The sequence below is a fragment of the Cyprinus carpio genome, chromosome B4 (assembly GCF_018340385.1).
Source record: "Cyprinus carpio isolate SPL01 chromosome B4, ASM1834038v1, whole genome shotgun sequence".
NCBI classification, from domain to species: Eukaryota; Metazoa; Chordata; class Actinopteri; order Cypriniformes; family Cyprinidae; genus Cyprinus; species Cyprinus carpio.
Genome location: NC_056600.1, coordinates 10,670,835 through 10,683,035, shown reverse-complemented (window position 1 = coordinate 10,683,035; position 12,201 = coordinate 10,670,835). Strand labels below are relative to the sequence as shown.

Below are 12,201 nucleotides of genomic sequence, written 5' to 3'. Positions count from 1 at the left end.
AAACTCTTTGCTCTCTCGTTCATCTTTTCTCTTTCTTCTCCCAGAGGTGCCGCCCTCATCCCAACTGTAGTTCCACCTCATCTGAGCCACCAGTGGTTGAGGGTGACACAAACTGACTGCTCAGGCCACCCCTGCTAAAATTTCAGGGCTTTCAATCCCTGTTCCTCCCTCCTCTCCACTTAGAGGTGAATACGAGCAGACACTCCTCCACAGTGCCCAGGAGGCTGCTGGGATTGTTGCTCCCTTTATGTATGATATAGTTCCACTCTTTGAACCAGGATGGGTGGGCTTTGTCATCCCACTTTACACAGTTTGAGATCACAGCTAAAAATAATAGAGCCGTTCCTTCACTCTCCCCTGGGGTAGAGCTGGGCTCGCTTCAGTCTGGTTTTAACCAGATTTTGAAGTTGTTTGAACAAAAATACTTCTTATTGAGGACAGTTGAAGTGTTTCTTTTTCCTGCCTATTTGTTCTCAACATATTTATTTATTACAATAGCAATGTCGTGTTATTTTTAAAGGCCACATTCGTATGCTTGTCACCATTTGTGTCACAAATAATTTAGACTACAAGCAGGGGTTGCTGGGGGAGAAAATGGAAGCCTGTTAAGCCTGCAATTCGCAGAAGTTCCAGATCTTTTAGAAAGCTTTTAGAAAGTGTTCCTGTACCTTGCTTTCATGTCCTTTGACTCCCCAAATGAATGTACGGGTATGCATGAGCGAGCATGCTGTGACCTGACAGGATGACGGCCGCTTTTCTTGCGTCTCTCATCTTGTCCCATTCTCTCTTTCTCTCTCTCTCTCTTTCTGCCATGCACAATCGTAGCCACTTGCTTCCATTTTTCTTGTGCTGTAGACTGAAATTTCTCATCTCGCCTCGGTTTGTGCTAATGCTTGTCGCCTTGAGACCCAGGGTTTCATTCATTTCGCCACCCGACGTTCATGTTTGCAGGACCAACCTGGACCCTCGCTGATGTACTTGTTGATCTCTTAAGAACTTTTCTAATGGTTTTCCATTCCATAGCACTGTGCAACTTTTGGTTTTCAGTGTCTTTAATCTAAAGTGCCTAAGTGTCCTGGGGTTTTTCTTTGAATAGAGAAATAAAAAATAAAATGTTAGGCCATCATCAGCACTTTAAGTACGCCCACTGCCGGAGAACCTACCGGTGCACTCATCCGAACGATGTCCTGCTTTCCCAAGCTTGCATGTGTGTGCGGTTTTGTGTGGACATTTCCACGTGCCAGGCTGAACTATGCAGAAAACAGATGCTGGACAGCCACTGAGGTTGAAGAGCTCTGGCACAGCTAGTCTTGGTTTCCGGAGGGCGAGGTGGATTTCAGAGTCAGACGACCCCCGGGTGTTGTAGAGCACTTGTACCCTATGGCGTTCCTGTGTGGTGTCAGCAGAGCTTTCCACAGTGATGTCGGTGAGTATCGCCGGGGATGGTGACACTGGGAGAATGAGCGATTGGATGCTGAAAATAGGCTTTGGCTAATACGGTTAATTAATATCCCGCTGCGCGGCTTTGTTTTCTCTAAACTGCTAAATCTGTCAGAATAGGGATGAAATTTTGTTGTAAAAATTGCATTTTAATTGTGAAAATTGTTTTATCTTGCTTGCTACGTTTTTTTTTTTTCAAACACAAGAAATAAAGAATCAGTCTTCATTATAATTTTCTGAAGGTCTTTGATCCTGAAATGAATTCATATTTAGTCATACAGTTATCCAGTCAGGCCTGAATGTCATCTGTATAATAATGTCTGAATGATCCGACAAGCTGGTTGGTTTGGCTAGCTGAGCTTGTGATGTTTGATTGGTTACTTTCAAGACTTCTCACACATGGCCCCAGTCTGTCATGCTGTGTAACAGGCTGCCAAACAGTTAATGTTTATCTGTCTATAGCAAAAACTAGAGGTTTTTTTTTCTTGACATGTGAGGGGTGCTTGTCTGTGTAAAATCCACTGCCATGATGCCATTTTATTGCCCACCAAGCAAACTTTGCAAGTCTGACCTGAATAGTCTGATCCCTGTATAACTTGCTCTGACCCTGTTTGTTTTTTTTTTTTTTACTTATCTTTTTGATTATTGTACATTCTTTTTTAGTATGTTTTATTCTATTGTTCGTTTTTATTTTCTATATATTATATATATTTAAGCAAATTTGAGTTTGTAGAAAGGTTCCATATAAAATAAACTACTGCATTATATTATTATTATAATTATAATTATTATTGGTTACTAATTGTAGGTTACATTTTGGAATAAGCCCATAAACTGAAATACTGCATGAGCAATTTTAGAGATTCTATACTGTCTTTAAAAGACTGTTCATTTGCATCAAGATTGGGTGCTGCAGGAACTTTCTCATCATTCTTATCCTAAAATTATTTTCATACTTAATTTCATACAAATCTTGTACAGTACATAATGTTGAGATGCATAAGCATCACAGCATTTAATTAATTTTAAATAAATTTGACTTCATTTTATTTTTTATGTTCTGTATTGTTATTTTTAACCATTATTTTTTTATTGGTTATTTTTTTATTTCTGATTATTATATTTTTAACCAATATAATAAAATACTAACCAATATGTATTTTTTTTATTTCAAATTGTGAATTCATTGTGGTCTCTGGCTTTTGGGCCCTTGCATGTTTGTTTAGCAGGAATGTGCTAAATTAACTTTATTTGCATCAAGACTGGGTACTTGAGGGTAGACTACTGTACACATGTTCTACATTTTTCCAACTGTGAATTGCTGGAATTGGTATAACAAATATCCATCATCTGCATCTGTGGAGTGGGAGATTTGTGTTTTGTCGAAGATTTGAGGATACAAAGGCATTTGTGTTCCTGGTGGTCTACATTCAGTTCCTCTCAGCGCATGTGTTTCGTCCTGTGATTCCTTTGTCTTCTTATTTCTGTGTGTGTGTGCGTGATCTGCACATCACAAGCACTGAGGCTTTAATTTGGAGGGCTGTGTTTCATGTGATGGTGTAACCTAGACAGGCGAGAGCCACTTTGTACTAACACCTCCTTCTCGGATGCCAAGATGAGCCTCTCTCTGGCGCTCATTCATTTTGTCTCTCTCCATCTCTGTAACCCAGATTCAGGAAAAGAGACTAAATCATTGAGATCCAACAGTTTTTGAACGCCACACAATTCGCTGACACTGAGAATGATTTGTTTGTCAGCCTCAATAATTTGTGCCAGACACTGTCAAGACACAAAAAAGATGATATTTAGTTGGACTGATTGATTGCGTTTTTTCATTCAACACCTCTTTATTAGGGGTTAGAAAAAAAGGAAATTTATATATATACGGTTATTAGTTATATTAAATTTTATTTATATTGACATTTATTAAAAGTTAGGATGAAATGGGGAATTTTTTTAAGTTTTATGTTGTTTTGGGATTTTATTATATTTTTTTATTGAATGTTTGTAATATATTTTTTGAAATATATTTTGAGATCAATCATTATTGACAAAAAAATTTGGCCTACGGCAGAAGTGGTTTGTAGAAATGTTTTCTAAAATTCATGAAGGAAGCCATGTTGCTACAGTTTTATTTTAGAATGAATAAAAGCAGCATCTCTTCTATCCTCATTTACAGTAACACGCTCTGATGAAGGAGCGAAGCCTTGGGCCACTGTATGGAAAACACCCACATGCTGTTTTACACGTCTGCGTAGTAGACGTCCATGAAATGCTTTGAAACTTTCACGTGTAGGAGCGTTTTTGCATACTGCTGATGGATTATTCTTGCTTTTCACAGTGTGAAAACAAATAAATCTGCTCCCACACTCTCTTCCGTGTTGATTTTCCGAAATAGCGCTAAGAGTGTTGTAGAGAGTTTGAAGCCGATGATCAGATTACTGAAATAAAGGTAAACTTCATCCCATGATGCCTTCGGCTCAGAACCTGTGGCAAATTCAAAGAAATCTGATTCCTGGATGTGTCGATAATCCATTTACTGACCCCTCTGTTGGTCTGATCATCTCTTGCTTGCACTAAATGGCTGAAACATCTGAAGGTCTGTGTGAGGAGACTGTCGGTGACGTCTCTACACATCAGCTAGTTCATAGACGCTGTGTTCTTACAGTTCTATGCATTTTAAATAAGTCTGTCTGCTCTGCTCTCTGGGGGATGCAAGCAGTCGGTTGTTGTCATAGTCGGTGAGCAGTGCCAGTCAATAGGCTGTTTTTTATGTAAGGACTACCCAGCAGATTGTATTAGAGGATGGTGGGTAAACTGGATTGAATCTCCAATTCAATTCAAATTGGCAATTTAAATGGCTGGTTCAAATCGACTTGTCCATCAAAATAAATATACAAACTGCTGCTGCATGTCCCCTGGAAAAAAGCATTTAAAGGAACAGAATACATCAGGAACATACTGGTTATTTGTAGATCCTGTTTAGGGATTGTTTTTTTTTTTTGTTCTTTTTTTTTTTTTTTTTTTTTTTTTTGTCAGTATTCAGTATGTATCAGATAATATTGGATGTTTAATTTTTTTTTTTTTTTTTTTTTTTGTTTTTTTTTTTTTTGGTTCTAAATTAAAGGGATAAATCTTGAATTTTAGCCCAGATTTAACTTCAGGAACATCATATCTTAAATATTGCTGCTGTATAGACTAAAAATCGGTGTAAAAACAATTTTTAATCAGTAATTGCTAGTAAACGAAGCAAAAAATTTCAAAGAACTCAACTCAATTAAGCTTAAAATTTTAAGGTAGAAAAAGTATTCTTTATAACATTTAATCCAATAATTCTTTTATTTCATTTGTAAAATTCCTGAAGTGTAATAACCCTCCAGTCATCTTTAAGAACTTTCCTGTCATTCTTATCTCAAAATTAATAACACAAATTCATACTGTATAAAATGTTGAGATGCCTAAATTCATATAAGCATTACAGCATTGATTTAACATTAAAAATTTTATCTGATTTTAGTGTTTTTTTATTGTATTTTAATTTTATAGCTAAATACTGTAGAATTATACATTTTATTTTTATTTCTATTTCAAATGTAATATTTTTTGTTACAAATACTAAAATAAACTTGATTTACTCGTTTGTTTTTAGTGCCATAGTGTTTATTTTTTTATTTAGTTTTGTTTGTCCCCTGGTGTTTATTGGATTTTAAATCTAAATGTTTTATCGTAATCTCTGACTTTTGGAGCCCTCTGCATGTTTCTTTAGCAGGAATGTGCTTTCATATTTTCAGCTTCATCTCCATGAATAAAAGCACTCTGTCATGCTTTAATTTTACGTAGTACCATGGCTTTAGTGAAGGACACATTCATTAATAATAATAATAATTTGGTGCATTTAATTTGACACAGAAATGCCCCAGGAGTTGCTGTTATCTGACTGAAAAAAATGGAGGAGACTTATTTCTCATCCCCTGTGGTCTTCTGAAAGTTCCCCTTAATTTTGACCTCCCCTCATTTCCATGAAATGACTTATTAATGAGAGGGTATTTTTAATACAGCCTGATTAGAAGCTTTCTCTGCCTTTGGATCTGAAAAGAAAAAAAGGAGTGGGATGCTGCGTTCATTCGGGGCTCTTATGTGCTCACTGACTTGTGTCCAGTCTATTGACCACACTAAAGTCAAACTGACCATGACAGATGATCAGGAGTAAATCAGACACTCATTCTAATCTCAAGTGAGTGTCAAAAAAGCTTGTGAAGCTCATTTATGTAGTCTGTTTCTCTTTTCAAGTAGCTTTTTAAATTCTTTTTAAATTGCAAATATTTCATCATATTTGCATGATATTTTACAATGCTTCATCAGTGTTACTAAACTATTTTGGGGAAAAATTAAAATAAACTTACTAACAAACTAACTAACTAACTCATGGAGATGTAACTCATGGACAGCAACCAATCTGGCTTCAAAAGCGGCCACTCAACTGAGACTGCCCTGCTCTCGGTTACTGAAGCCCTGCGACTGGCAAGAGCAGCTTCAAAATCAGTACTAGTTGCTGAAACCGTTAATCACACAGATTCTCCTGTCCACCCTCAGAAAATGGGCATCTCTGGAAGCCCTCCAGTGGTTTAAGTCCTACCTTTCTGATAGATCCTTCAGGTTGTCTTGGAGTGGGTGAAGTTTCCTAAGTCACAACAACTTGCTACTGGGGTTCCTCAAGGCTCAGTTCGGTCCACTTCTCTTCTCCATCTACATGACATCACTTCTGTCATTCAGAAGCATGGCTTTTCCTATCACTGCTACGCTGATGACACTCAACTCTACTTCTCATTCCAACCAGATGACCCGACGGTAGTTGCTCGCGATTGCAGCCTGTCTGAGTGACATTTCTAGCTGGAAGAATGACCATCACCTTCAGCTCAACCTTACTAAGACTGAACTGCTGGTGGTTTAACCCATCGCTTTATCACAACTTCTCTATACTGCTGGGTTCGTCAACCATAAACTCCAGGACAGCCAGAAACCTAGGTTTGTTGGAAATTAAGCTTCAACCATATTGCTACAATGACCCAGTCCTGCAGATTTGCCTTATACAACATTAGTAAGATTAGACCCTTCCTGTCAGAGCAAGCCACCCAACTTCTTGTCCAAGCTCTTGTTCTCTCCAGACTGGACTATTGTAATGCTCTCCTGGTGGGCCTCCCTGCATGTACTATCAAGCCTCTGCAACTGATCCAGGTTATCAGGTTACACTGGCTACCAGTAACCGCTCGCATCAAATTCAAGGTACTGATGCTTGCCTACAAGACGACCACTGGCACGGCACCAACATTACCTAAGTTCAATCTTATGCGCCCTCCAGAAGTTTGCGCTCTGCAAGTGAATGACGCCTTGTGGTGCATTGTGGTGCCATCCCAGTCTCACTGACCTTTTCCTGGACTGCGCCCAGCTGGTGGAATGACCCTCCCGATCTCAATTCGAACAGCTGAGTCTTTACTCATTTTCAAAAAAAAATCTAAAGAGTCATCTTTTCGCCAGCACTTAACCAATAATACTAGTACTTAATTTGCTTTTCTTGTCTATCATATTCTTAAAAAAATAAAAAAAGGATGCCTACGTGTTCTGTACTACTAACTGAGATTGTCATGGCACTTGTATACCGTTGTTGTTCTCTTGTTGATCTGATTGCTTCTATTGTTCTCATTTGTAAGTCGCTTTGGATAAAAGCGTCTGCTAAATGATTAAATAGTTGAAACACACACACTTGCAGCCAAAAGAGTTTTGAATTTAGGTTTTTTAATTTTTTATTAAGGTTTTTTTTATTAAAAAAAAAAGTACACAAATTATTACGATTTCAAATAACTGCTTTAAATTTCAATATATTTTCAAATAGAATTTCAATCTTTTTTGATTTCTGAAGGATCATGTGACATTGAAGACTGGAGTACTGATGCTGAAAATTCAGCTTTGCCATCTATGGAATAAATTTAAAAATATATTCAAATAGAAAACAGTTATTATAAACTGTAAGAATAATTTTTGATCAAATATATGCAGCCTTGGATACCAATGTATAATATCTTTTTATTGACACACGATTTAGCAATTACATTTTTAGGCAACTTGAGCAGCTTAAGACCTCATCTGCATATAATTTACATATTCATACTGCAGTCAAGGCATTAACACTACTAGAAAGCCAATAATATTTATACATATTCATGGCTTAATGACTATAATCTGTCAGCTGTGTCATAAGTTAACTTCTGATTTAAGTGTTCCAAACTACTTAACTCCATACTAAATGTATAGTGCATTAATACTTATACAGTAATTAAGGGTTTGTGATTCTTTACCCTTTGTGTGAACAAGAGTAATCACATGCCTCACCAAGCAGATTGCGACTCACTTATGTTCAGAAATTATGGGATACAGTATGTTTATAATTGTTATCCGTTTCCCGCCGTATAAATTTCCATCCAGTCTCTTGGGCACCTTCACTCTTCTCCACATACTGTATGTGTGATCTGCTGTCGAGTCTAGCTGCGTTTGCATTCAAAGTAAATAGTGCTCAGTGTGCCATCCTGCTGTTCTTTAAGGGCTCCATTATGACAGGACTCCCGCTGTCTTTGCTCGGTATTCCACGACTCTAAATCTGAGCACACAATCGGATGGCCACAGCTGGAGCTGCTGAGGCGCTCACCGTATTATCACAGATGGGAGGCCACTGTTCTCTGCTCAACTTGTAGGAGTTGTGTCTGTGTTCCTTTTTATTATATTTGAGGGTGTGCGTGAAAAGCTGACAGCTTCATGTTCAAATGATTGTTATTGAAGGCTATGTCTCTTTGAGAGTGTGTTGGCCATGGTAATAGCTGTGTATATGTGACAGCTATCATTTCCTGTGAAAAACACCCACTCGAGTGGCTTTGAATTTGTGTACATCTTGCTTGCATGCGAAAATAAGGACATGGTTTTGCTAATGAAAACCATTGTGTGATTTTCAAATGTCTTGGTTTTCTTGTGTTTTTCAGATGAGGGGCCCTACACTAAACACTCCAATCCCTCCAGGCCACCAGATGGCGCTCTGGCAATTAGGAGACAGAGTATTCCAGGTACAAAACACAACATCTGATTTGTCACTGCAGTACTGGGGTAAAATATGCTGGGTTTTATACAAAGGTGTGGTATAGTATGAGGCTCGAAAAGTGACATATATATACAAAATTCTGTTTTTGCAGGTGTACTATTATTGACAGGAAATAATTACTGTTTAATGTGCCTAATGTTTTCTAAAAGGGCTTTATTATAATGAACTTGAGAAATTTTGTCTCATCTGTGCATTCTATTCGCTTAGAAGTGAGTGTGTTTTGATGAATTTTGTATATTTTGTGTATTCTGTTCGCTTAGAAGTGAGTGTGTACAGTAGATGCCTTCATTTTTGTGTGTTTCCTATTTTGATTTGAATTTTAGTACTTTTATGTGCTTTTGTCATTTTTATTAGTTTTTTTCATATTTCTATTTAGCTTTCATTCATTTTTTATCTCAATTTTATTTATTTTATTAAGTATTTTACGTTTTTTTTAATCTAAGATTTGTATTAAATTTTTTATCAGCTTTATTTTAATTAATGACAATCATTTTTAATAGTTTGTTTTAGTTATAAAACAAATAAGCATAATCTATTCAAAAGTTATCTAATTGGATAAAGCTAAAATAAAAGCTTTTTATTTTGATTGATTTTTTAGCATGTGTGTTTAACAACGAGACTGGCACGTCCAGACATTTAACTGATTGTGTACATAATTGATGTGCGACTGGTTCTCTGGTTATGTGACAAGGCGAACTAATCGCTTGCAGTACTTATGTTCATTTATGACTTGTTCCACAAACCCAACGATCCTTTTGTGTTAGTTGAGATCCGTTTTGAAGCGACGCTCATTTTCATGCTAGAGGTAAAAACGTCTCAGAGGGTGTTGAAATAAATTCCCTGTATAATCTCTCAGTACAGAGCTCTAAGCACATCTTCAGAAGCGGTTAGCGTTTAGCATGACAGCTTTGGGGCCTCGTGCCCACGTTCTGATGTAGCTCCACGCCGTAGGCACGGGCTCTTTGGACTGCCGTATTAAACCATCCATCTGAAGACAGATTAGACGCAGACTGTGATGCTCCTGCCGAGCTCGGTGTGATGCTTTTGCGGTTGAGATGGTGGCACGTCTCATAATGCTTCTTTAGAAAATCACTTACTGCCAAGAGTGGGATTAGAAGCTACTGTCACAAAATACTTCACATACATCAGACATAGAATGATGCCGGAAGAATGTGACTAAATATTAAAAGTGGAAATACACACTGTTTTTGTTTTTTTATAGATAGTATCCTTTGGCCATTCTTGACTTGCTTAAGGCCTTATGCAGTCACAGTTATTCACTATAAAACTTGCATGATACAATCTTTTTATAATGGATTTAATATTGCCCATTCACATTGCGCTTAAATTATTTAGTATTTCAGACATGTTGGATAAATGGCATTTATATGATTTTAAGGGAATACTAATAATTAGAACACTACATCACTAAGTGTATGTCTTGGTTTATGCAAAGAATTAATGCTCATGAGTGGTTTATGGATAATAAAATCAAATAAAACAAAGATTGAAACTGAAGCGTGGCTAAATCTGAATGGTTTTAGAGAGATAGAGAGAACAAGTTTTCCATGCTTAGACTCTCCAAAGACTGCAAATGCATTTGGTAAGTGTAGATATCCTGAATTTTTAAAGTGTTGTTTTAAAAAATATATGGTAGGATAGTGGGAAATGAATTTATGTAGCAACTGATGATGAATTTTGTGCTGTGCCCCTCAACCTGAAAGTATTCGGAAATTCTCTGCTTTTGGAATTGATCTGAATGCAGATTCACTTTTGGAATTTGAATTGAGGTAGCAAACAGGGTGCAGATTTGTCATTCAAAGTTTAAATCTAAAAAAGTAGAATTAAAGTTGAATGAAAGTGTGAATAAATGTATAAAGCTGTTGGAAGTGTAGTTTATGTATATTTTTAGCATGAATTACCCAAAAGCCCAAGTTATCGTGCACTGCAATTCAAAAGTTTGTGGTCAGTAAGATTTGAAAGACCTTTTGAAAGTCTCTTATGCTCACCAAAGCTGCATTTTGATCAAAAATAGAGTAAAAACAGTAGAATTGGTAAATGTTATTAGAATTTAAATGAGCTGTTTTCTATATGTTAAAATGTAGTTTTTTCCTGTGATGGCAAAGCTGAATTTCCAGCTGCCATTACTCCAGTCTTCATTGTCATATGATTCTTCAGAAAGCATTTAAAAAAGGTTATTTGAAGCTCAAGAAACACTTATTATTATCATAAATGTTGAAACACTTAATATGCTTGTGGACCCGATGATAAATTTTTTCAGGATTGATGAATAGAAAGAAATGTATTTGAAATAGAATTTTTTTTTTAAAAATTATAAATGTCTTTACTGTCACTTTTGATCAATTTGATGTGTCCTTGATGCATAAAAGTATTCAATTCTTTTTTAAAAAAAACCTACTGAACAGTAGCTTTCAGAAACCTTAATACCACCAGTATTTAATTTTTATACTGTGTAGACTGTATATGTACAGTATATGTTAAGATTGAAGTAGATTCAAAGGAATTTTAATGTTAATTTCACAGTATTCAACCTAGTTTAGACAAATATCTTGCATATCAGAATAAAAAAAAAATAGTGGAAAGCTGAAAAGATTTTTGTAATTATATTTTGTATTGTTTCCTCTTGTTGAATTTCATTTTACTGCAGTAAATTCCTCTGTCATTCCAATTAATATTCCAATTCAACACCCTGTTGAAATTTAATTCTACAATCAAAAACATGAACTGAAAGTAAACCAAAGGTAAAATTCATCTTTAGTAAAATTAGTCTTTCCCAAACCTGCTAGTGAAAATCAGAGGCAAAACAAAAAGCTAGCTTGGCTAGAAAAGCCTGATGACTTCATCTCAGATTCAACAAGTCTCCTCTCTCTCTCTCTCTCTGATGACTTCATCTAAGATTCAACAAGTTCTCTCTCTCTCTCTCTCTCTCTCTAGTCTCCTCTCTCTCTCTCTCTCTCTCTCTCGCTCTCTCTCTCTCTAGGTTAGTATATATTATTTTTGTTTTTCTGAGAGTGAGGGTTATGGGTAGGAGGGTAGTTAATTAATGATGGGAGTCTAAAAGAGTTGAGATGTGAATGTGTGAATTGTTGAAGTTTTTGCACTGTTGCAGTTTTAGCTGTACATTTAAATCTCCTCGATTAGTCCTCTGCGTTGTTATTAATATGGATGAGCGGATTAGCAATTGGTACCTGGAATTTCGCAAATTAATCCGCTGGGGGTTGTGTTCTCTAACTGGTTATAATCACAATATGTTTTAAGCAACATACAGAGCAGCCGAGGCCTGCGGTGCAAGAAGCATCTCAAAGCTCATTGGGCTGCTGCTGAATAGATACGGACGCATCATTCATGTATAACCTCAATTTCCTGCTACAACACGAGCTCACGCTTATCCTAGATACGAGTCCCTTTGCATACACATCTCTTTTTAAATGCCATGTTAGCATTCATTGGGCAGGCAAAGAATGAATGAGAGAGACAGGCTGCTGACAGATGAGTTCGCTATAGATGGCATTGGGCGCTGGCTTGCAAGCTGAAAATGTTGTTGCATCAAAGTGATTCAGCACTTTCAGAGCCACACGTAATGCAGGGTGCAATTG

At 36.7% G+C, this 12,201-nt stretch overlaps 1 protein-coding gene across 6 annotated transcripts in view; it reads left to right on the top strand.

Moving 5' to 3' along the window:
- Positions 1-12,201, top strand: part of LOC109051389 (glutamate receptor-interacting protein 1-like) — a 248,011-nt gene that overhangs the window by 156,304 nt on the left and 79,506 nt on the right. For all 6 annotated transcript variants that reach the window (XM_042721939.1, XM_042721935.1, XM_042721938.1 and 3 more), the window contains exon 2: positions 8,469-8,549. In XM_042721939.1, the coding sequence (XP_042577873.1) occupies positions 8,469-8,549 (81 nt within the window). The remainder of the gene's footprint in view (positions 1-8,468; positions 8,550-12,201) is intronic.